Raw genomic sequence first — 26,127 nt, 5'->3', positions numbered from 1 at the left:
CTACTGTTATGAATCGTAATGTAAATATCTGAAATGCAGGATGTATTTTCATTGTTACAAATTGAACATAATTAAAGCATAGTGATTAATCACAAGAACAATATGTAATTATATACTCCATATGTGTTTTCCGATGGTCTTAGGCGACCCCTGTGAAAGGGTCGTTCGACCCCCAAAGGGGTCGCGACCCACAGGTTGAGAACCGCTGCACTAGACACGTGCCTATTCTAGGATATGTGTGTTTTATAACAATATATTCTTCTGATTTGGCAAATCCAAGGTCAGGGATTGTTGATCTTTCAGATAGCAATTTCAGTGGAATAGAAGTCCAATTGCTGTAGGTGACAGGAAGAATGCATGAATAGATAGTGAAGACATCTGTGGATTCTTTGAGGAAAAAACTGGAAACCAAGAGTTTGAGGGCAGTTCAAGGAAAGGGGAAAGGCTTGGTGTTTTGTTGTATCTTTGTTTTTTTAAAGGGAAGGAACTTAAGTCAAAGGAAGCTTAAACCAAACTGAGAAGGGTGGCTGTCCAGGTATCTAGGGAGAAATGGGATCCAGTGGGTGAGTGATGGGCTGAGTCTTGGAAAAGAGGGGATAATAGTGGGCTGATTTGCCAGCTTATGTTTGCCAGATCCTGGAAGCTCACTCAGCATCTTACACATGGAGAATAGTTCGTACCACAGATGGGAAGGATCTGGGGCTTGGGGGTAGCTTATAGAATTTTAATGAAGACATCCAGAAGCTGGTTCCTCCGATGTTAGACCTGAGCCTCAGTGCTGCCTGGGGTTTCTCTATCGGGCTCTTTCTTGTTCTCTGCTTGTCCTCTCACCCTGACATTCGCTCACCTCCTGCAGAGATGAGTTTTCTCGAGGAGGCCAGGCAAGGTGGCAGCCAGGAGTGCTGGGCGGGTGTCATCCTCGCTTGGCTTCCCAACTGCATTATGTGCATTAACACTCCAAGGAGGGGTTCTGGTTTTTCCCTGCTTTGGGTCACACATCTACCTTTGGCATCAGTACTGGGACTGGCCTGTGTTGGCCAGGCGGGTGTGTGGCCTGTTTGACAGGTAGACCTGAGCCACATGGTGTGGGGAGAGGGGCTCTTGCCAGAAAGTGGATGAAGATGGCATGGGGCAACATAAAAATATGACCCCGTCCAACACAGTGAGCTTAGAAACACACAGTGTGTTAGAAAAGCTTTATGGGTTGGAGAGTGGGTAGCTGAGGACATGTATGGTGCCTCCTTATTTTAACCAGCTTTGGGGAAAGTATGTGCGTGGGGAAGGGGAGGGAATAGATGTTTACTCAAACAGTGTTTGACATTTTTTATTGAATGTGCATCCTGAACTACCTAGAAGGACATTCCTTATTGATATCTTAGGGTCTTCCTCCTACTTCCCACTCTATAGGTTTTCTGATATTTTCCTTTTGTAATTAGAAATAATGAATAGTTTTTGTTTATAAGATTGAATTTCTTGTGCATTGTTGGAAAACGTTTATGTTCTTTCATTCTTTTTTTTTTAAACTTCATGTTTTATTTTAGACAGTATTGATTGATTCCCTATTAGGGAAGCCACAGATAAAATGCACAAATTTTCTACCTCTTCTTCAAACAGGTTTTGTAAATTATACTACCTTCATATTTTCAATGTTGTAATATTATAATCTGTTCTCTTGGCATAAGTTCCCAAGAGGTAGTTATAAGTTCTGTCTTTAACTGGATTCATTGTTTACAACCAATTCTTTCACCAAAGCATCTCTATTCCTATATTACTTACTTTTATTCCTCTTTTGTTTTTGAGGTCTGTTATCTTAGTTATTTCTAGAAGTTGCATTTTATCTGAAATTTAGCTCTGACCCAGCATCACTAGTAGTCATTTTGAACTCATTTTTATTGAACAATGGTTTAATCGGATGTAGAATTCCTGACTGATGAGCATTTTTGCACCATGAAGATATTTTCAACTTATTCTGTCATCTATCATTGTGCGCATTCCTTTTTTAAAAAATATACAGACACCATGACTATTTATTACCATTTACAGTGCTACTCACTTACTGATTATTTACCTCCCAATAGGGGTGAGTAGATTTTTTTCTCTACGTGCTCATTCAGTGCCTCTGTTTTAGAGACAGCTGGCTGAGTCAGAGGGGCAGCTGTTAGCAGCCTGTGGACCTAGGACAAAAGAAACCAACTGAACTCATGACCGTGACCTCATTTTGACCTTTTGCTAACCAGTGTAACTCACTGTTAAATTTGTTTTTTCAAAGGATTGCCCATATAAGCTGCACATTGTATCTGTTGATGCTTAACTTGACATGATGTGTCAAATATTATTTTGATGAATTATCTAGTCTATCTTTGCAGCCTCATGTTCCTCTCAATTTGTGTTCCTTGCTGTTATTTTTATGAATATTGTCAATTTGGCCCCCTGATTTCTCTTGCGCTATCATGAGTCCAGGTCAAAATTAGGGAGAAAAAATAAAAATTGAGTGTTTTACCTTTGTTCCTGGTTATAAACCCATATAAAGTTTTATTGATAAGACAGTTCCAAACTTAGGGTTTAAATCGAGTATTTGTTTAATCTTCATTTTATTCCAAATCCTCCAAATTCCCGGTGGCTTGTGTTTTCCCTCCCCCCTTTCCCCCAAGTAATAAGTTATACTTTTGCCCAGTCATCATTCAGATATTTGCCTTTCTTTGTATTTTTCTTTTTTATATTAGCACGGTCAGCACCATTTGAGAACTTTCTTTTGTATCTTTATCAAATCTATATTGAAGACTGCTATGGACTGAATGCTTGTGCACCCCTCTCCCCCACCTTCCACACCCAGTTCTTATATTGAAACCCTAACCTCTAATGTGGTGGTATTTGGAGGTGGAGCCTTCGGGTTAGGCGAGGTCATGAAGGTGGGCCCCTTATGATGGGATTAGTGCCCTTGTAAGAAGGGGCATCAGACTTTCAGAGAATTTGTTCTGTCTTCTGTCTCCCTGCTCACACAATGAGTTAATGTGAGGACACAGGAGAAGGCGGCCATCTATCTGCCAGACAGGAAGAGAGCTCTCACCGGAACCTGGTCATGCTTCCACCGTGATCTCAGACTTTTTCCTCAGGATTAGAAGAAAATAAATTTCTGTTGCTTAAGCCACCCAATGTATGGTAATTTATTATGGCAACCAGAGCTACACTAGGACTTATCATGGTTTCTACAAGCAAAAGGATTACAGACCCAAGGTGTCACTGAGAATAACTGTTTCTAGAGGTCATGCCAAACAAAGCATTTTATCTGAAACAGCTCTGACCCAGCACACACTAGTAGTCATTCATTTAGAAAGTGCTTGTGGATGGCCTTGTTGGCCTGGGGATTGCAGCAGAATGGGTCCTGAGAGAACCTCCCCTCAAATGGAGCTGTGGTTTCCTTTTGCAGGGACTGTTTCTTCCCATTCATGGAATTCTAAACAAATTTTTAGGCAAGAGTCGGGGAATGTTGGCCCATAGTCCAGATTTGCCCTCAGTTTATGTTTACCTACTTAAGATGTAAGTGCTATGATATATACTCAATAGTAGAGTGATGAACATGTACATGACTAAATATTCAGTTAAATATCCTACATAATAAAAGCCCAATATGCAAATTGTCCCCTCCACTGGGAGTTCAACTGGAAGTTCAGCCAGAGGGTGGGGCCGGCCGGCCAACTGCGAGAAGGGAGGTCCTGGCTGGCAGCCACTAGGGTCCCTACCCATACACTAATTTTGTGACTAGGCCTCTAGTACTAAATAATCACTAAGTATGCTTTCTGAAAGTATTAAGCAAGCTCTAGATTGTACTTCATGTGATGCTGTGGTAATAGGTCCCATTGTGGGCTGTTGATGAATTATGCCTTCAGCAGCTACCCTCTTGGTTGAACCCGAGACTAGCTCTAACCAGTAGGATGGAGTTGAGGTGACACTGGTTCAGTTCTGGGTCTAAGCCTTAAAAAGTTCTAGAAGTTTCTCTTTTCATGCTCTGGAAGGGCAGCCATGTAGAGAAGCCCAAATGGGAGAGAATGGAGCCTCCCATCCGTAGCCCTACCTGAGCTCCCAGCCAGCTGCCTGCACCAGCCCCCTGGGCAGGGCCAGGTGGGACCTCGCAGCCTTCCTTGTAATGCTCTGGCTGACCACACCAGGCGAAGAAGAATTGCCCAGTCAACCCAAGAACTGTGAGAAATTGTAAATTATTATGTAGTTGCTAGCTTTCAAGCTGGCTCCCAACAATCCTTGCCTCCCTCCCCATATTCATGTCCACATGTAGTCTCCTTTCACACTGTGCGGGGCTGACATGTATAATCAATGAGATATTACAGAAATGATGTTGTGTGTGACTTTTGAGGCTAATTCAGAAAAGACACATACATGGCTTCCACCTTGCATAACTCTTGCTGGGGCGGGAGCCAGCTGCCTGTCACGAGGACATCCCAGGGCACTGGGGAGATTACATATGGTGAGGAATGGCCTCCTATCCGCAGCCAGTACCAGCTTGACAGGCGTGTGAATGAACCACTTGGAAGTGGATCCTGTAGCCTAGTCAAGGCTTTATGTGACTGTAGCCCAGGTCTTAACCGCATCTTGTAAGAGCCCGGATCCCTCAATTAAGCCACTTCCAGACTTCTAACCCACCGAAATTGTGTACTATAAGACATATTTATCGTTTAAAGCCACTAAGTTTTGGGATAGTTTGTGTGCAATAAGAGAGAACCACAACAGACATTCCCTCAATTATTATTTTCCTCTGGGGTCCTTTAATAGAAACAGCTCCTTTCCTCTGTTTTATACGAGATGCAGAAAGTGCTGCCATCATGAAAACAACTTGAAAATAACTATATAAATTATTCATCATTTAACAGCCTAAAGTGGCCACTCGCCTTAATGAACTGCTATCGTACCCAAACATTGGTCTAAGGCACTAGCAGTCTTATAAATAGAAATAGAATAAAACTAGGATAATATTCTGTTGAAACATATTAAAACCTAAGGGGGTAGGGAGGAAATGAGAATCTTTAGCTTTTATTGTCCTTTTGAATGAAATGAGATTTTTTCCTTTTCTAAAAAACAAACAGTTTCATTTAAACCAAGATCTTTGGGATGAGAAAAGAAAAAAATTGAAATGTATTTTGTTTCTTCATCTAAAGAATCTTGTTTTTTCCCAAATTTAATTCAAGCAAATTTAACAAATATTTACTGAGTGCATTCAGGAGAGTATTTTGTGTCACGTGTTGCTGAATGGTGGGGAGACACCACTCTTAACTCACGAAGAGCTTCTATACATACACAACTAGATAAGTTGGAAAGAGGATTTAGAAAATGAAAAGGTGGAATGCGCTGTAAAGCAGAGGGTCTTGATGATAAGTCTGGGGTTTTGCAGTCTGATTCTGGAGATAGAAAGAGCTCCGATAAGGGGTTAATATCCAAAATACATGAAGAACTCATACACTCAGCAACAACACTTACAAAATGGGCAGAAGTCCTGAACAGACACTTCTCCCAAGAAGGCATACAAATGCCAACAGATCTGTGAAAAGATGCTCAGCATCACTTGCTGTTAGGGGAACGCACATCCAAACTACGATGCGATACCACCGCACACCTGTCAGAATGGCCATTATCAACAAGACCAGTGATACCAAGTGTTGGAGAGGCTGTGAAGGAAAGGAGCCCTTATTCGCTGCTGCTGGGAATGTAAACTGGAATAGCCGCGAGAGAAAACAGTGTGGACGTCCTCAAAAAATTAAGAATAGAGTGACCATATGACCCAGCATCCCCTTTTCTGGGGTGTCTACCTGAAACAGTCCGTCAAAAAAGTCAAGAACCATATGCTGTCACTCATATGTGGGTTATAAAACTAAAAGCAACAAATGAACAAATAAGACAAATAAACAAAAACTCAGAGACACAGACAATAGTATGGTGGTTACCGGGGGGGAAGGGGGTGGGGAGTAGTGAAGGGTAAAGGGGGTCAAATATATGGTGGCAGGAAGATTTGACTTTGGGTGGTGGGCCCACACAATACAATATGCAGGTGTGTGTTATAGAACTGTACACTTGAACCCTGTATAATCTTATTGACCAATGTCACCCCAATACATTTAATAAAAAGGAAAAAAAGAGCTGTGACATTGTTTTTATCTGGTCAAGACACTTTTAGAAGCATTAGCCTGAATTCAAGGATAGATTAGATTGGGGAGAGAAAGGAATTCACATCTCAAGGTGTTCGTGAGAAAAGGGATGTGAGAGAGCATCCTGCTTGGCCACCGCACGGTGCACCAGATGCTGTGACAAGGGAGCCCCTGGGGTCAAGTGCAGTGAAGGGGAACATGGGCTTTGCTATCAGACAGACCTCCCTTCATATCCAGCCTTTGCTCTTTGACACCTGAGCAATGCAGAGAGCTGCCTCACCAATCTCAGACCTCCCTTTTTGATAAGAATACACAGGTGTAGGTGTGGCAAGTGTGTGTCGTACAGGTTAAAAATTGTCAAATTAATTGAGAAGTTGTTTGAGCACCAGCACTGTTCTTTTTCTTTTCCTTTTTAAGGACAGAACTTAAAACACAGGCTCTGCCACCCTCTTTATCCCTAACCTTCAGAGCACCCTTGGGTGAGGGTAGGGGCTTGGAGCAGGTGTCCATGGCTCTGCTAACACACGGGGGAACAGCTCTCTGGGGGAACTTTGGAACAGGTTAAGCCTCAAGAGCTGACAGAGATTTCCAGCTGGGAAAGAAAGCCGTGAATGTGGCTTGTTTATCATCCCTTCTATTAGATGATGCGCACACTCTTTTTTTCCCAGGTGTTTTCTTTTCCACAGCAAACTATATGTGTTTTCTGTTTCTTTAACCTTCTTGCTCTAAATGAACGGTTGGTTGTCTTTGTCTATAAATGAACAGGATCGCCAGACAAAGCATATACCAGCGTCTGAATAAAACAAAAACTGCCCATTGGATGAGTTGAACAAAGCCATTTCCTTTGCCCAGCTTTCTACTCTTAAAATATATAACCGAATCTGGGACTCCCAGATAAGAATTGTTTCTCAACCTTATTTAAATTAAAATCATTTAAAAAACAAAGGGCACGTGCGATCTTTCAATGTAACCAATTTTGAGGGCACAGTGTCCACCTGAGGGCAGAAGCCGCACCTTGGCCATTGTGATTTTGCTGTGTCTACCATCCGCCTTTGTAGGCTTAAAATGGACCAAGTACAGGCACATAAACGTTGTGGTTTGGGAAAGATTCAAAAATTCCTGTTAGGCGAAACAATTTTTGCGTTGAGGTATTCAGCTACCTAATGTGAGAACAGATCTACTTTATGCATTAATGATCTATATAAAAATAGGAACGGCACAAATCGCAGTATTTGGAGCTCAATGAGATAAAACCAGTTTGGACTTTCTTTTTTACACAGTCATCATTTAATCAAATTACTGTTCGATTTAACATTCCTTCTTATTATTATCTATCTCGTTCCTAAATGCGTACTCCATTATTACAGATTTGCAGTCATACTATACTTTTATAATTGGCCCTTTACTTAGAAATATAAGACAATTTGCATAAATTAACAGGGAATGAGAATCTGGGCTACGCGTGCACACATCTGTTTGTGTTCTCACATTTGTGTTCTGCCCTATTTATTTTGGTGACACCCCTTCTCACCAATTTGCTTTTACATTCAGCACTTTGGAATAAGAGTGATATTAAACCAGGTCCTTGGACAATCTTTTCCAAGTCTGAGTGTAAATGTATGGATGTACAAGTACATTTACAGACAGTGTGAAGAACAAACTTGGGCCAGATTCTTGGGAAATCAGCTAGTGCCCGAGTGCGGCATTTTCCGCCCTGGCTTTAGGCCCCCCTTGTACAAGCACAGCACTGCTCACACGTCCTGTTATTACCATTACGGTCGTGTTTCATCAGCTGCTCATTGCCTCTCAGCACCTCATTACATTGTAATCAGAGAATGTTTTCGGTTGGTTTCTACTTCTCTTTCTCAATTAAATTAGTCATTCGGTTTCCAGTAGCCCTCACAATGAAAATAATTTACATTGAAAATAGTTTGATAGGATTTTTTCTTTGCATTCCAGAAAATTTTAAAGAAGAAAGTTTGTCATTTTAATCCAGACACAGAATTTGTTTTGTTTTAAAACTTACCCTTAATGGGCTCCTGGAGTGCTCAGAAATGGCTCCTACTTTCACCAAGTCTCACCTCCATCAGTTTCGTCTTCTGTGAAATAGAGCAATTGCCCACTGACAGAGGGTGACATGACTAACATGAAACATTTGCAATGATTCTGGCACATAGTAAACCTTTGATTATTATATGTTTTCTTTATCCTCCTCTTGAATATATTTTTTGAAAAAGAAATCGGTCTGTAAAAGCTTTCAAAGGAAATAATTCCTTGTTTAGGCTACCTCTATATCATGTCGCTGCAGCGTTTTTTATTTTTTGTTTCATCTAAATGTTCATTCGTGCCAGCTGCCATCATGTATATACAGTTTGGATCTTGGTTGTTTCTGCTTTTTTTTTTTTTTTCTGCCTGTAATGTAAATTTAGAAATTTGACTCTGTTACAGCTGTTTTTTACTTTAATTTTAAGCATCATGAAAGTACATAAACATTGTCTTGACTCTTCACTTTTCATTCTCTTTCATTCAAAATTCCAAGCCACATATACATATTAGCAAAAATAGTCTAATGCCCCATGTACCTATCACTCCACTTCAGCAATGATCAAATCTGGTCACTGGCTCCTGGATCCGTCTGAAATGCAGTGCTTTTTCCTGCCTCCTTCAAGGTCAGCATTATTTTGGACAAGAACCCTGTGCAGATGTGTAGCGCATCTCTTTTGCAGAGCTGTAAACTGACTAAGATGAATGTTATTGACTTCCTACATATTTAGTGTCATTTTATTAATATTACATAATTGCTTGCACTTTTATTTAAAAGAAAAGAAACATCCTTGAGAATATGCTTAAAAATTGATTTCAAAAGTGGAAAGACTAGAAAGAACTGTAAGTAAATTATTTTCAGAATTAGCAACAATTCCCAGGACCCTGACCATTAACTGTTTTCAGACTTTTCCTAGCCACATTTGATTTTTGCGTTCTTGAAGTATCCTTGGTCTTTTGGAATATAGTTGTGTGTAAACAAGACTTTTGTCATTAATTCTTTATTCCACATGGCTTGTTTGCAAAAGGGACTACCTTAGTATAAGGGTTCCCCCATTTGCCCTTAATATTGGAAATAGAGGAAATTTTCTATAGAACTCTGACAACGTACGTCTTAAAGAAATAGTTTTCTATTTCTGCATATCTAGCTACATGTTCTTGGCTTTCTTAAATATCATCAATTTTTTTTCTTGCTATGCATATTTAACAACTTAAATGTCATCTTGTTGGAGATTAATATATTTCCAATTTGGATAGAAAAAGAGAGAGAAAGGACTTCGTAGATTTTTTAAACTTGGAATGAAAATGTTCTGATGGTGATCGAGTTTTAAGGTATTTTTCTGTAATGGGCAAAACCACTTTAGGCTACCAACTGCAGCCTCAGATACATTAGCTTTCTAAGATGAAGCATATTTCTATGGCCAGAAGAGTAGGCGCTTTTCAGGTGCCTGGACCAACTGATGGGCCCTCTTAGCCTAAGTGAGAGACCGACTCTAAGTTTTTTCTAAGCCTCTTTCTCAGCTGTGTAATTATTAATATCAATCTGCAGCTTTTTACATAAGATGCTACTGTTTGAATAGATGCCACATCATACTTGGAAATATAATATTGGAAGACATGGAGATGCTTGTTTTTTCTCAAAAGCTCATAATCTAACTCTAATATTATCCTATTTATATTATCTTATTTAGGAGAGACATTGATAACACCCAGTGGGAAGATTAATATATAATGAATTTCCCTCCCATGATGCATTCTGAACTTAACCAGAAATATTCATTAAATAGTGATTAGGCACTTACTGTGCAATCGTAGTGTTGACCATTATTGAGGGGAACACACAAATGAATCACATGGTCCTGCCCTTTAAGGGGTGTATAGTTTGATAGGACACATAAGTGTCAGAGACGGTAGAAAGTGGTCGGTGATCAGGGAAATGTGGTTGGATAAAATGCTTTGGATACAGAGATTGAAGGGATCAGGGAGGGCGTGTTAGTGAACCAGCATTTGAGCCAGGCCTTTTTCTAGGGTTTTGTTCAAAATAAAGCTACCAACTGGCTTATGTTTAAAGGGGATCTAATGAAGGGGACACACCACGCCTCCATGGATTAATAGGTAATCAGGCAGTCCCTGTCTGATCCTCTGTCTTGTCTATCTGTCTCTGTTTCAGCTACTAGACTCTCATCTTAGCTTCTTTCTCTGCACATCTTCCTAGTCTCCTGTGGTAGACCAGCTGATTCTTCCAGATACCTTGTTCCCCTTCACACACCGGTTCAGAGACGCACCAGCTCTGGCCATAGCTTAGCCTACCTGCCAGCAGGGGTCCCCTCATCTAGCTGGAGCCTGTATATACTAGTCTAGAGCTCTTTTTTTAAAAAAATTTTTTTTATTGATTTCAGAGATGATGGGAGAGGGAGAGAGAGATAAAAACATCAGTGGTGAGAGAGAATCATTGATTGGCTGCCTCCTGCACATCCCCCCACTGGGGATCGAGCCCGCAACCCAGTCATGTGCCCCCGAGCGGAATTGAACCTGGGACCCCTTAGTCCAGAGGCCAACACTGTATCCACTGAGCTAAACCAGCCAGGACTAGTCTAGAACTCTTGAGGAAGAGAATGCAATTTACCGTTTGCTTTCCTTTGGCTGTAATCAGCCTTCTGGATGGAGCCGCAGAGTTCAAGTGCTCACTAATGAGTCCTCCATAGGGCTGGGGGCTGGGGCTCGGGCTCCGTGGGAGGAAGAGGGGTTTAGCAGCCTTCTGAGAGCTTAAACCACAGGTAATGAACGTGGGGCGCCAGAGAGAGGCAACGGGGTGCCAGATTGTGCCTCCCGCCCTTCAGGAAAGTGCATTTTCACTGGGAAGGCGGTGCAGCTATGTACTTAACACAAATGTGAGGCACACTGTGATAAATACCAGAAAGCATTCCTGAAGGAGGAGAGAGGGATTCACATTATGGTGCAGGGGATGGAGGGGGTTTGCCCACATGGGAGGATCCTAATGGGCTTGGTATGCACAGTGTGGTGTAATGTAAGGGTCTTAGGTGAGATCTCTTTTTTAAAAAAATTTTTTTTTGAGCACATTGTATGGATCTATTCGTGCAGCTGTAATTCAGGAAGATTTGTTGTAACTGAGGACAGTTTGCTTTTCAAGGAACTAACACAGGCCTCGATTTGCTGCTGCTTTATGTTGTTAATAATGTGCCTTGTGGTTATCTAAAGTCTATCCTATACAATAAAAGCCTAGCAACCGAATGGCGGAATGACCAGAAAGACTGGTCAACCACCAGGGGTCATATGCTCAATGCAGGAGCTGCCCCCGGGGGTCAGTGCGTTCCCACAGTGGGCCAATCCCTACAGGCCATGTCCCGCACCAGTGCACAAATCCCGTGCACTGGGCCTCTAGTTTTTTTAAAAATCAAAGGAATCATTACTCATAACTGGGGTTGGAGAATTTTTTTGTTGGGGACATATTTTTATATTTCTGTATATATAACTACATGTTTTTGGCTTTCTTAAATGTTAATTTTTTGCAAATTAAATAGCTGAAGGGATTCATATCCTTATTTCCTTCCTATGTGATGATTTGAGATCCAGCAAAGAAAATAGGAAACATTGAACTGATGCTTGTGATTAATTATGGTGAAAAGTCAGGGACTTACTACCACAAGCACGTTTATGTATCTGATTATTTTAATCTTCATTCTTGCCTAAAACTATAAGCTCTGCTGTTGTTTCAACATTAAGTGCTCATTTGTCTCTGGTCATATATTGGAGCTGCTTAATACAAATAAGACAAAACACTAGGTATGTAGTACTTGGGATTTTCGTCAGAAACTTGACCATGATTTTTTCATTATGTTTTTTGTTCCGTTGTTTGTTTTCTGAGTTGGGGGCCGCTTGTGCCATGTGGTAATCACTTCGACCAACTGGGACTGGCTGCATTCCAGGAGAAATTTTGTGACCTTGATTGTTGATGTTCCTCCCCCTTTCTAAGTTAACATGATGTCACAACAGCAAAATTGTATTATCTTTGGCAGATCCCAATGAATGACTTCTTATCTGTGAGTAACAGGGGAGTCAGGGCTGCAGGTAAAGCAGGCACGGGATCCACGTGGTTCAAATTTTCTAATCTCCTCCATCTACATGTTACCAGTTGTCGCTGTCGGTGTTCTGGAGAGAGAAGTGGAAACACCGGAAATGTCCCCTATGCCCTAGATTTTTGTGGTGGGAACGGAAGCACATTCTGTATCTGGCTGGTCACTTCGGGAAGCTCCGGTCAGCTCTGGGTGAGAGGCCCGATTGCTAGAAGATTAGCGCCAGAATGAATGACTGCTCTGTCACACCCCCCTCTTACCCCAGGACACTGAGGATGGTTTGCAACGCAAACCAGAGATCCAGTTTTCCTTCTTATCAACTTGTACCCTACAAACAGTCTGTGGTTTTGAATTGAAAAGAAGAAAATGTGACTTGACTGCCTGCCACAGGGTTTATGGGAAACTGAGCGCTCCTGGGAAAATGCTCAGCTGGGTAGTATGTCTGTGAAGTGGCAGCTGGAACCCCTTTAGAAAAATGCAGTAACTCACCCTTTACGGCACATAAAGTCGTGTCCCTCAGAGCGAATTCTCTCGTGTCACAGAGTTTATGAGTCATGAGTGCTGCACTTCTGTGAGATAATAAACAAGGAAAGGTGGTGGGAGAGTTATATTCCTGTGCAAAGAACCACTTCACCTGTCCTCGTAGAGAAAAAGGCCGCGGGGTTATTAAATGTTTAGTGGCATTTTGGAGTGGAGCATTATCTGAGCCTGAAATGCATGCACTGTAGTTGTGCTAAGATACTTACGCAGAAAGTAAAATAAAGGGAAGGTAGATTTTCCTTTGGGAGCTAAGTTACTGGCATTGTTTTTCTGTGTGTGTGTGTGTGTGTGTGTGTGTGTTCTCAAGCATATGCTTTCAACACTAAATTTACCCTATGCTACACTGATTGGTGCCTTATTTTTTTAAAATAGACTTTATGTTTTAATTTTTTAAAATAGACTAAGGTCTATTTTAGAGCAGTTTAGGTTCACAACAAAATGAGAGGAAGGCACAAGAGATTTCCCACATACGCTCTGCCCCCCACACATGCACAGCCTTCCCCATTACCAACCTCCCCACCAGAGTGGTACATTTGTTATTGCTGATGAACCTACATTGACACATCATCACCCAAAGTTCAGAGTTTACATTAGGGGGTCACACTTGGTTGTACTTTCTGAGTTTGTGCTAATGTATGTGTTTACCATTACAGAATCATATGGAATAATTCCACTGCCCTAAAAATCCTCTGTGCTCCTTTTCATTCCTCACCCCTGGCAACCACTGATATTTTACTATCATGACCCCTTGCCTTTTCCAGAATGTCATGGAGATGGAATCATATAGCGTAGGGCCTTTTCAGATTGGCTTCTTTCACTAGTGATAGGCATTTGTTGGGGAGAGGGACTTCCCCCTTCTACTCTTCTTGAGTCCCCTCAAGTCTCTTAATGCTTCTTTCTCTTCACTGGACTTACCTGGCAAACCAGTATCTTGATGAAATGCAAGCTTTATGCAAGGGGAAATCCATTTTAGAAAGAAAGTTTTATGATTATATTTTCTTTCAAATATCTACTCATTATTAATCAATAAAAGTGGTTTGATATTTTACAAATATATCTTGGTTGATCCAAATGCTACATTTCATTCCGAGTGCCCAATAAGCACCATGATGTACTGAGAACAGTAATCAAAGTGAAGGGCTTTAGCTAATTATCAAGGGAAGAGTGCCATAAATTCAATCTTTATCTAAATGATAGCCCAGATAACTGTTTGATAAGTTATCCTTATGTAAGTTACTTTGAATAAAAAGAAGGCTTTTTATATCGAAAGCTTGCTATGTGTCATAGCTGGTGTGTCAAATATTTGCCCAATGGGTAAGATATGGATGGGTTGAATTTCAGTGAAGGTAATATCTCCATGAATCTACTACATAATATTTATTTAAAACATTACAGAATACAATCCTCACACCAGTTTACTTTGCATTGAAAATGACCCCGTGCTTTAGAGAGGGTCCCCTCCCCATTTCTATTTTTATCTCCTCTGGAAAGATAATATTTTAAGCCCGAGTAGGTGCTATAAAATACAAAAAGGCACATTGCTTAATGTTTGGAATGGAATGATTAAGTGCTTGTCCCTTGCATATTTTTCTTTACCCTGAATTGCTTAAGCTTGATTGGACATGCGCCTGCTTGAGTGTTGGGGGATAGAAAATAAATGCACATCTATCAACAATTGAATCTAAAAATCAAAATAAATGAACAAGAAATCTAATGAACAAACTAAACTGATGAATAAAATAGAATCAGAGGCATGGAAACATGGAACAGAGTGACACATCTCAGAGGGAAGGGGATGGGGGAGGGCGGGGAGAGATTAACCAAAGATCTTATATGCATATAGGCAATACCTATGGACACAGATAATAGGGTGGTGAAGGCCTGGGGTGGGATGGGAACCAAGTGGAGGGGGGCAATGGGGAGAAAAAGAGGGACATCTATAATACTCTCAAAATAAAGATTGAAACATTTTTAAAAAGTAATATGCGTGCATATGAGCCAAACCAATGGACATGGACAACGGGGATGAAAGCATGAGTTGGGCGGGGGAGATTGGGGGTTAATTGGAGGGGATGAGGACACACTTGTAATACCTTAACCAATAAAGAAATTAAAGATTAAAAAAAAGTAATACATTAGAATAACAGTGGTGATGGATCAGGTGCTTGCTTATCCCAGCCTCTGCCGCAGGTAACCATGTACCCTTTTTGTGTGCTCCCAGGTCTACCCTGAACTGCAGATCACCAATGTGGTGGAAGCCAACCAGCCAGTGACCATCCAGAACTGGTGCAAGAGAGGCCGTAAGCAGTGCAAGACCCACGGCCACATGGTGATCCCCTACCGCTGCTTAGGTGAGCCGGCCAGCCGTGGCCCTTATCTTTGGGGATGGAAGAGAAGGATGCTCTGATTAGCTCAAACACAGACTCTTGTTTGGCATGTGGCCACTCTATATTGGATTATAATTTGGATTGTTAAAGTAGCCTGTGTTCCGACAGTATAGGAGGCATATTTCTGAATTCCCTGGCACAGAATGAATTTACCCAGGGTGTTTTTCAAAATTATAAATTCTTGGACCGATCCCAGGACTGCTGAATGACAGTGCCTGGTGGTGGAGCCCAGGAATCTTACTTTAACCAAATTCTATAGGTGATTCCCACATACACTGACTATCTAGACTTGCAGAATTAAGGCCTTTTGTGTTTCCTGACATTGACTTCACAGAAGAACAGTCCTTATGTGAAGCTCCAGCATTTTGCTAGTTTCTTTAAAAAGAAAAAAAAAATGTACTGATTTCAGAGAGGAAGGGAGAGGGGGAGAGAGAGATAGAAACATCAACGATGAGAGAGAATCATACTGGCATGTGCCCTGACCCGGTATCAAACTATGATCTCCTGGTTCATGGGTCGATGCTCAACCACTGAGCCATGCTGCCTGGGCTAGTTTCTTAATCTCTTTCCTACAACAGCTGATTACTCTTCCTGTTAGGCCATAGCTGGAGAATTGGAATTGGGGATTTTTTATTTTTTTCCCTGCTCACATCAAAATAGAGGAAACAGTGTGATCACTACGGTTTAAATGTGTGTTTCTCTCACTGACCTCAGATTTTACTTTAACTTTTCATTTAGAAAGTTGAGTTGTTTTGTGTGGTACTATACTTTTGCCACATTTAATCTGACTTGGTTATTAGTCTCTTCCTTGTTGATATTTTTATGTAACCAGGAGTTGTGGAAATCAGCAGTCTCTGATCTCATGGCTAGCATCTAGATGTTTTCTACAAGTTTATTCACCAGTAGGATGGTTGTAAAGAAAAACATAGAGATCGACATCTGGAGACAAATATTGATATACAGTCCAATGATTTAACAGGGTTTTTTAAAAATATATTTTTTTATTGATTGCAGAGAGGAAGGGAGAGGGGGAGAGAGATAGAAACATCAATGATGAGAAAGAATCAGTTATCGGCTGCCTTCGGTACACTCCCCACTGGGGACCCAGCCCACAACTTGGGAACGTGCCCCTGACGGGAATTGAACCATGACCTGTTTCTTAGGTTGATTCTCAACCACTGAGCCATGCCAGCCAGGCTAAAAGGAATGTAAAAAAAAAAAAAAAGTCCCAACAGGAAATTTAGAAAAAAAGGATATCTATTGAAGATTCTGGAGCTCTCTGTAATACTTGGTCAAATATATGAATATCATCACTAGAGCATAGGCTACTGTTGATGCATGTGTATAATTTGAGACGTTCATAGAAAAAAAATGGGCATTAGTATGAAGATTTCATCTGGTGGATTTACGCACAAGGTAAGTGATGAAGAGAGTTGGAAAAGCAGTATCTTAGCTGTTACACCAAGAGACCATATAATTCAGCACAAGTTAGGAAGGAATCACGAATTCATTAATTAGGCCTTGTTAATGATTAGTTTCTGTTGGTTCTCACTTTCCCATTCTATGAAATGTTTCAAATACATTTTTTTTTAGATACTAATCTTACTGGGAATGAATACTAGGTCTTTGGATGAGTATTATGGCGTATGACATTGCCGTTTGTTTCAGATGAACGTATATCATTTTGCTTAGACTTTCTGCCTCAGAATTCTAATCAGAGATGTTAGAATTGACTGGAAGGTGGAACCCACATGAGGATTGTAACTCACTACCTAGTGCCACTTGGTTGTGGCAGATAGGCACCTCCCCACCTCTGAAAAGCTCTACTCTATGGCAAGAGAGTATTGAAACTCAAGGGAAAAAACACCTTAAAAAGGAACAAAAGATATATAAAATGTCTTCAGATATAAACATGAAGTCAGAAGATTTCATGAAAATACTATGATTAACTGTCAAAATATTTGTTTTTATCATGATAAGCAGTGTTACCCACCATTTAGAGAAACTTCATCCTAAGTCATCTCACTTCACAGACACAAATATTGAGTCAGTGGGATTGAATCTCTTGCTGTAACTCACACAGTTGGTTAGTGGTGGAAGCAGGACCGATGCCAAAGATCTTTTGATTCTTAATCCAATGTCCCTTACAATATTCACACAAGATTGTTTCAGAGCAAATATCCACCTGATTTTCAAAATCAAATCATAGATGAAAGACTGATTTAGAGGCAGTAAATAACACTTTTTAAAAAAACTCACAGTTGTGCTTATAAAGGAGACAACCGTGACTCTGAAACAGGATAAATTCCCACCCAATAATGTGTTCCACTCTATGGTAATAACAGGCAACAGTCTGATAGATTACCTGCTGCTTGAACAAGGAATTACTATTTAGCATTAACCCAAGTATCCTCTAACCTCTAACCTCACTGGCTGTACCCAAATATATCTTTTAGACAGGAAAGGTTATTTTACAGAAGTTAATTCTCAGAAAGGTGCTACCTAGAAAACAAAATAAAATTGTCTTAAATATTAAGCACATTACAATTCAAAATAAAACTCGACTAGAGGAAAAATGCCTGTTACGTCTGGCATGCGACCTTCCTGATCTTTCTAGCTGATGCAGAGCTGATGTTGCTCTGGGTTGTGTTTCTGTAATCCCTGTGTTGGCCCTGCGCTTACTTGCTCCTCAGTACTTTGCATTCCTTGTCTGGATGGGGAACGGGTATTAGGTTGCTGCTGCCACTTTCTTCCCATGGAGTGAATGATTTCCCTTGGGAGAGGGGTGGCTTTCTCATTTCGCCCTTTGCTTTTGATTGTGCCCCTGGACCCCGCCCTCCTCCCCTCCCCAGTAGAAGATCTGTCTTAATCATAATAACATGTTATTGTCTCATGTGGGATTTAAGCACATCATTATCACGACTCAAGGAGGATATTTTCTTTGAGAAGCTTTTAACCCCTTTGCATTTGAATGACTACTCTACATGGTGTAATAGATCCACTCTTGAAATTGGTGCCCTCTGCACTTGTCTCTGTCCAGTACAGGCAAGGTGCATCGCATAAGATAAATTACTATTGATCTATGGGGTGTGGGAGGGGGGGCAAAGATTAAAGTAAACGAAAAGAATTAGAAGTTAAAGAATTACTACCTCAAATGTCATTCTATTTCATTATATATTCAAGGCTTTCCAAATATACAAGTAGCAATGACCAGGAAGCTATTCAGCTATGGTCAGATGAAAAATTGAAGGTGTTCAATTCACCTTAATTTTGAATTACATTGTTTTAATAACATTTTAAGACAAACATACTTTGTGTTTTGGTGGCTGCTTTTGTGTGGATTAGCTACAACTATCTTCAGTGTGAAAAGCATGTATTTAGATATTCGGACAGATACTGTGCCAGAGTAGTTTTGTTTTGTTTTGTTTTTAATATATTTTATTGATTTTTTACAGAGAGGAAGGGAGAAATATAGTTAGAAACATCAATGAGAGAGAAACATCAATCAGCTGCCTCCTGCACGTCCCCCACTGGGGATGTGCCCGCAATCAAGGTACCTGCCCTTGACCGCAAGCTGGGTTTATACACACATGCACACCATGGGAGTGATGCTTGATGAACCTGGTCTCTGCACACCAGAGGGACATAAATTCTCGAATGTTCTATGTTTTTAAGGATTGTCTATGCCATGCACACATAAGGAATGCCAGAACTACGGACATTTCTTCATCAGGGAAAGCTAATCGCCATCCTTGGAGAGACAGTAGACTCTTTTTATGTGGTCTTCCACATAGGACCTTTGAGTATTCATTCCAAGTTAATCATACTTCAAAATGAGTATAGAGTCTGATTCTCAACTCTATAAAAGAAAATATGAATGGGAGAGAAATCTTACTAGCCTGTGTCTCCAATCAGTGGAATTACAGGTGACTTTGATTTTACTTAAGCCCTTTTCTATTCCTTTCCTAAGTAAATGAGTAGCTTTTATCATAAAAAGGATGAATTATGAAGTCTATCATCAGATAGTGGTCCATTGGAAAAAAGTCAACAGGCTTAAAAGGCACCCAGAGTGATTGTTTTTAACCTGTGCGTTATGAGTTTTTGACAGTAGGAATAACTTCTTATGGGAAAACATTTTATTTTAAAAACACCGTGCTGCCAAATTAAAAGAAACGTCTCCATTGCTGCTTTCAAGCAGACTTAAGCAGCATTAAGCATCTCTAATTTTTTTCAGAAAGATTCTTGATCTTGCTTAATTTTTTATTTTCAAATTTTTCATATGGGAGCTAATTTGTTTCCGGGTGGATTGTTGAATGGGGAGAAATTACATTTATCTTATCTGGGTGGGGAAGGACTTAGAAGGTGCAGCCCCTCCTACTTGGTTAAATAGGAAAACCGATAGAAATGATTTCTTGTAGGTAGGTCTCCCACCAAGACCAGTGGTTAAACCTCCTTCCTCCTTTTCCCAGTTCTCCATTGGCCCTCAGTTATTGGCTCCAGCATAATTTGCTTTCTAAAGTTGAAAAAGGTTTTTTTTTAATAAATCAAAATTGGAGAGAAAATTTTAGTGGTTTTTGCTGTGTCCGGTTTTAATTTTTTTTTTTTCATCTTCTCATTTTAATTATTGTGCCTGCTATTATGTAAATCTTCTTGCTAGGACTATAAACAACTTACGTTTGTCTGAGATAAGAATTATGGCAGTGTGAATGATATACTTAGTTAAATCCTTAATTTTGCCTTTTTCTTTTTTTTTTTTAACCGGAGATGTACTCAAGAGTCATTAATTACTATGAGTCTTTACAATGAACATTAACAATCTTTGAAAATTTGCTGTTATGCCTTATAGGTGTGCCCTGGTGTCAGTGTTTTCTTAAAACAACAGAATTCATCTATGCAGGTCCCAGATGATAGTCATGAAAAAGAAATATCATTGTTCCAGTGTTTCTCTGTGATGCATTGAAAAGTGAATAGCGAAGTCAATGGGTATCTCATTTGCAGTGCATGCTAAGAATGCAATGGTGTAGTTAAAATAAATCTCTCTGACTGCAAACGTAATACGTGTTTATTGTAGGAAGTTAGAAAATGTAACCACAACTCAGAAAGAAAAACCCAAATCATTCTGCTTTCTGCAGTCTCTGTTTTTCTGCGCATATTTTTTGCTCATATTATTTTTAACATTATATAATTCTTATTTCCTGTTTTATGACCTAGTTTTTTTCACTTAGCACTTTATAACACTTTATTCATGAAATCAAATATTCTTGGAAAGCACAATTTCAAACTATTATTATACCAGACACTAATGTGTTTATCCTTTATTTCTGGTTATTTAGATAATTTCCTTTATTTTGTTGTGGTGATAGTTATTGTGGGGCTAAAAATAAATAATACTTTTCCTTCCATCTTCTAAGTTCTTCTAGGTGAGCTAAAAATAAAATTAACAGAGACAGATTAAAAGGAGAAAATCAAATTTTAATGCACGGGCATGAGGAATTCACATCAGCATGAAAATGCCAAATGCAATGAGATAAATTTGGTTATATATGTCACTTTAGACAAAGGAGAGAAGGGGAGCTAGGGGCCCAAGATTTCAAAGGTGAGAATGGGTGATTCACAGGCAGTTGAGGAACAGCTAAACGTACAGGGCAGGTAAATATTTGCCAGGCAACCCAGAAACAATTTGCCTGGGGTGACCTAGTAAACAGGCTCCTATTTCAAGTCCTCTCATTCACCATTCTCAATTCATATTAGGCTGCTCATGCAAACTCCCTAAGCTTTCTTTCTTGGAATAGTTCTTACTCTCTTGAATCTCTTAGCAGGGAGAGGGAGGGGACAGGGTCAAAGGTTCCTTTGGAGTTTTTTTTCTTTTTTAAAAAAATCCTTACCTGAGGATTTTTTTTTTTTGGTGTTGTTTTTTAAATTGATTTTTAGAGAGAGAGAGAAACATCTATTGTGTGCCTCCCACATGTGCCCTAACAGGGGCTTGAACCCACAACCTTTTGGTATACAGGGCGATGCTCCAACCGATTGAGTCACCTGGCCAGTGCTGAGTTGTTATTGTTGTGGGGTTTTTGTGTTTTCTTATAACCAGCTTAAAAAATCAATATCCCAAAGGTAAAATTTTGGGTCCCTTTCATTACTAGTATAAATGATGCTGATAAATAACGTGCTTCTCTTTTTCCTTAAGCTCAATTATTGGCTGAATGTCTTGGAAATCTTCTAGTTGCTTTAATAAAATAAATGTGCTATTTAATTACACCTGAAAACATGGAGGAAAGTCTTCATACTGATTTGTGATCTTGAGTTTAAAGATACCCCTACATTTAGCTATGTTTTTTAAATTGATAATGAGTTAAAAAAAAAAACAACAAAAGAAAAACAACAAACCCATATTTTTTTATTATTGGTTAGTAATAAAGGGACTATTTAAAATAATGTTTTCTCTAAATTTCCATATTGGGAAACATTGGATTGACTATTCACAGACAAATAAATTCTACAAAAATGACTAGTAATTATATATTCACCAGAGGCTCGGTACACGAAAATTTGTGCACGGGGGTGGGGTCCCTCAGCCCAGCCTGCCCATGGGGAGAGGGCCTAAGCCACAGTCTGGCCTCCCTCTGTAGGAGGTGACCTGGCCAATCAGGAGAAGGCGCCACCCCCATTACCCCCCCCACCCCCGCTGCCACTGCTGGCCATGGCAGCTATGAGGCCTGAGCCCACAGCTGCCTGAGCCCCAGGCCTTGTAGCCACCAGGGCTTTATCTGGATGGATGTCCGCCCTAATTAGCATATTACCCTTTTATTAGTATAGATTGTGTAAGTATTGACCTAGGTGTGTGGCCAGAACATAAGTGAAATGCACTCCCTCCTCTGTCAGAAGTTTGGTCTAAGAGTGGGAGAGAGTAATTACATCAGGAATTCTGGGAGTGAAATTAGGAAAAATCATTTTCCTCAAGTATTGTAAGACATTTCAAAAAAGTAACTTGGTGTTTATACTTAATGAAAGACTTGACTAAATTGCACCAAGGAAAAGTATGCACATAAGAGCATCATGACCATAAGAATTGTCATAAAGTTGACAGTGAAACCCTAGCCGGTTTGGCTCAGTGGATAGAGCATCGGCCTGCAGACTGAAAGGTCCTCGGGGTTCAATTCCGGTCAAGTGCACGTGCCCTGGTTGTGGGCTCGATCCCCAATAGGGTGCGTGAAGGAGGGAGCTGATCAATGATTCTCATCATTGATGTTTCTCTCTTCCTCTTCCTTCCTCTCTCTCTAAAAATCAGTAAAAATAATATACCACAACTTTAATAAATCATTGTGGCATTAAGTTTTTTTTTAAAAAAGATGACAGTGAATCAAAAGCCTGAGTTAAGACATATTTCAATTTCAGTATCAAGGTATGTTTGAAATGTTCAAGTTTTAGTACCTGACACAGAATGCTCTCAATGTTAGTGTTACTGTAGAGTCTAAGGGTAAATTCTGGGTGTTTTTCTTTCTTTCTTTTTTTTTTTTTTTATCACAGCCATCAGTGAGTAGCTTCATTAAACTTTCCCTGTCTTCCAATACCCTTGATAAATTTCAGCTCTGGCTGGTGATGTGTCCCAGGAGGCTTTCCCCCCCTGTCATTGAGTCTCACGCTTTAGCTTTGAAACCTGGTTGCTCTCCAAACTGATGCACAGCTGTTGCCAGGCCTGATTGGGGGAGGATGGGGAGGGTCCCAGGAGGACAGTCTCCAGGAAGGAAACGGCCTTGACGCATCACTTGGGGGGCTTGACTGCACTTAGAGCTTTAGAGCTCGGGTGCAGAGTTCGGGAAAGATGCGGTACTGATGGATGCATTGTTGCGTCACTGAAGGAGGAATGCATGGGGCCAGAATGGTGAGGGCTTATGAATTCATTCGATCGTCTGCACACCAGGTGGCTGAGCCTGGATGGCTCCAGTGACAGGAGTCGGCAGCTTTTAAAGGACTTTTGGCGGGCTTTTCTGTGCGGAGACTTCTCTGTGCATACCTGGAGGGGAGATATGATCGCAGCAAGTGAAATGTGGTCTCAGCAAAGGGAACGTCCATAGTGAAATGGCCTGAAAAGCCAGCTCCGGGGGAGAGGTATTGATTCGATTGCTTGATCAAACCTAACACGCATCACAAATGAAGCAAACTGTAAAATGAGGTACATGTTAGCCTTCGAAAAAGAAAACCCAAAAGTTAAAAATGACAAAAAGTTGTAAGGTTAAAAAAGAAAGAAACCGTCTTTGCCCAAGTCTGAGCAGTGTTGGCATAGTCATGTATGGGCTAGTCAGCACAGCCATGATGCAAATGCCATGCAGGTGATGAAGCTGCACTGGACGGATCGTGGGAAGGGAAGGGGTCAGATGTGAAATTTCACTCTCCATTGTGGGGAGACTTAAAGTGGAAAAATCATGGAGAGAGCCATTTAAACACAGACTTTAGAAATGTAGGGATATCTAGCAGAAAGACAACTAAATGAGATGGCTGTGAATGATATTATCACATCTTCTTGCTACAGAGAAATTTATCAAGTCCGCCTGTGGCAGAATAAGGTGAATTGAAGGGTTCCAGGCATTTGATTTTAATCTAGAAATTTTCTTTTAAGTTAAAAGTTGTAAGTCATATCGCTGCTAAAGAGGTGTTTTTATTTTGCGAGCTAACTTTGAGTTGGGTAAAGCTCAACTGAGCTTTTTCTGTATTATGTATCTATCGACTTTACAAGATATTAGCTTTTCCTAGGGTATACTTAGGATTATGCATGTATAAAGTTACTTTTATACATATTTTACAGAATGTAGAGCACAGCTTCACTGTTTGTAGTTGTGATTATTGTTACTATGGAAACATGCTCATCTTCTCTAATAATTTAGTGACAGGTGTTTGTACAGGGGCCCAAACTCAACACGATTAAAACTGGACTCCTCTTCCCCAGAAGTTCTCCCCCAACTGCAAATCTGCTTAAATTTCCCATCCTAATTAAAAATGCACTTTGTCACCAGTTGACATGAACTTTTTGTGTAAGATGTGGAACTGCTTGAAGAACAGGCCTTAGGGAGACAGTAGTGTGAGCTGGAGCATATGGTAGAAACTTCTTGAAAGAAAGTGAGGATTCTAAGACATAGATAAAGAAAATGAAAAGATCTAAATCAGACTACTTGAAGACTATTCCAGGGACAATGGTTTGTGTTGGTCGTCTTGGTACATAATGTTGGAAAATTAGAATAGAACCAAGATGGTTCATTATTTAAATTTGGAATAGGGTCAAAATCACATTTCCTATTTAGAAGGACATTAAATTCACTTGGTTATTTCTTTTATGTGGTGCCCAGAAGAATATCTGAGCATTCAACGTGGTTTTATTTATCTTGCACATGTCAGGAATATACTATAATCACCTTTAAGCTATCCATACCTACTCCCTTGGCCCTTGCTATGGTGTATATTCTGTGCCTCAGATAAATTATTTCAGGATGTCAGTTTTTGAAATAAATGGTGCAATTAGATTAGAGAAAGCACTCTTTATACTCTGGAGTAACATTTCCGTAAACTACAGTAACCAGGCAGTATAGGTACTCATCATCTTTGAATGTTAATAGCAAACCCACAAGCGGGTAATAGGTTGGGAGAAAGGTTTATAGTTAGTGGATCCGAGGGCCGGGTGAGGGGAAAGACTAATCAGAGAGCTGCATTGGGAATAACAGTACACGGTGCTGCGCAGTGAGAGGCATCCCTGCAGAGGCTGTACATGTGGAAATAATTGTTTTGTGTCTTAAACGGAAGCTCTACGAAAACGGGACTTTTGTTTTATTCACTGAACGATCCCCAGAGCTTTGCATGTCATGGCACATGGCGGGTGTTTAATAAATGCATATTGAATGAATGAATGGAGGCCTTGGCTGAATATTGTAAAAGGGAAGGGACGTTAAAAGAAGGAATAGCCTAACTACTAGGAAGGCAAAGGATGTAAAGCAGCCATTTCACGGCCCTAAAAAAAAATCTCTGGAATTACTGTAAATGTCATTGACTTATGCCAGTATTGATCAACTGAGGAAGGGCAGGTTTTATTTAGCAACCAAGAAGTTCCAGGAATCTCAGATTAGGAAGAAACTCAGGTTCTTTGGATCTGAATAAAAATACATTAAACTCTTATCTGTAGGCAGTAGGATCTACCTATCCTACATGTTTCTAGTTTAAAGCCAGTGTATACCAGAGTCATCTGTGTGTAGAGATAAAACGTATCATTAGATTAGTTTATAATTGTTTCATTACTCTTAGCTTTTCATCCTAGTGATAAAGGATTGTTTTAAAAGAAACCATTTTTAAGAATGCTCCTCGGCTAGAGTTCCCTAACTCGTCCCCTCAGTGTTAACTACTTTGCCAGAATATGGTACAGCCTTGTTTGCTTCTTAAAGGTTTGGCTGTCACTTAAGATCCCTTCTTTGTTGTATGATATTTTTATCAGCTCAGTGTTGCTGGATTCCTGTGAGAAGGTCATATGACTCTTTCTACATTATTAAAAACTTAGCGTTAATTGTCAATGAAAGCCTTATGATATTCTAATTTCTCTAATCATATTTTAGATACAGTAATAGGCTCATGTTCAGTATCCCAAGACATTATTCTGTATCTTGCCATTTAAATAATTTGAGTTTATTTTGCCACCTTTGTTCTCATTTTAAATTTTGAGGCAAAATTCTGAATTGGGTCTAAATTCATGGGTATCAATCAGTGCCCATATTTTCGTCAGTGGGTTCCATGTCTTCATCGTATCTGATCTTGGACTTCATAAAGACCTTTGGTCCATAGACCCTTTATTCCATTTCATGTATCAGTAATTTTAGCCTCCTCTTATTTTCTTATTCACCAGAGACCCTTGGGCCCTCACATCAGTCACTTGAG

The 26,127-nt window shown here is 40.1% G+C and overlaps 1 protein-coding gene across 7 annotated transcripts in view; it reads left to right on the top strand.

Moving 5' to 3' along the window:
* The window catches only part of APP (amyloid beta precursor protein), a 162,507-nt gene that overhangs the window by 825 nt on the left and 135,555 nt on the right, over nt 1-26,127 (top strand). For all 7 annotated transcript variants that reach the window (XM_006758760.2, XM_006758759.2, XM_015560683.1 and 4 more), the window contains exon 2: nt 15,051-15,180. In XM_006758760.2, the coding sequence (XP_006758823.1) occupies nt 15,051-15,180 (130 nt within the window). The remainder of the gene's footprint in view (nt 1-15,050; nt 15,181-26,127) is intronic.

Source organism: Myotis davidii, unplaced genomic scaffold, assembly GCF_000327345.1.
Source record: "Myotis davidii unplaced genomic scaffold, ASM32734v1 scaffold175, whole genome shotgun sequence".
NCBI classification, from domain to species: Eukaryota; Metazoa; Chordata; class Mammalia; order Chiroptera; family Vespertilionidae; genus Myotis; species Myotis davidii.
The sequence above is the reverse complement of the archived record's forward strand: the minus strand, read 5'-3'. Positions and strand labels throughout refer to the sequence as shown.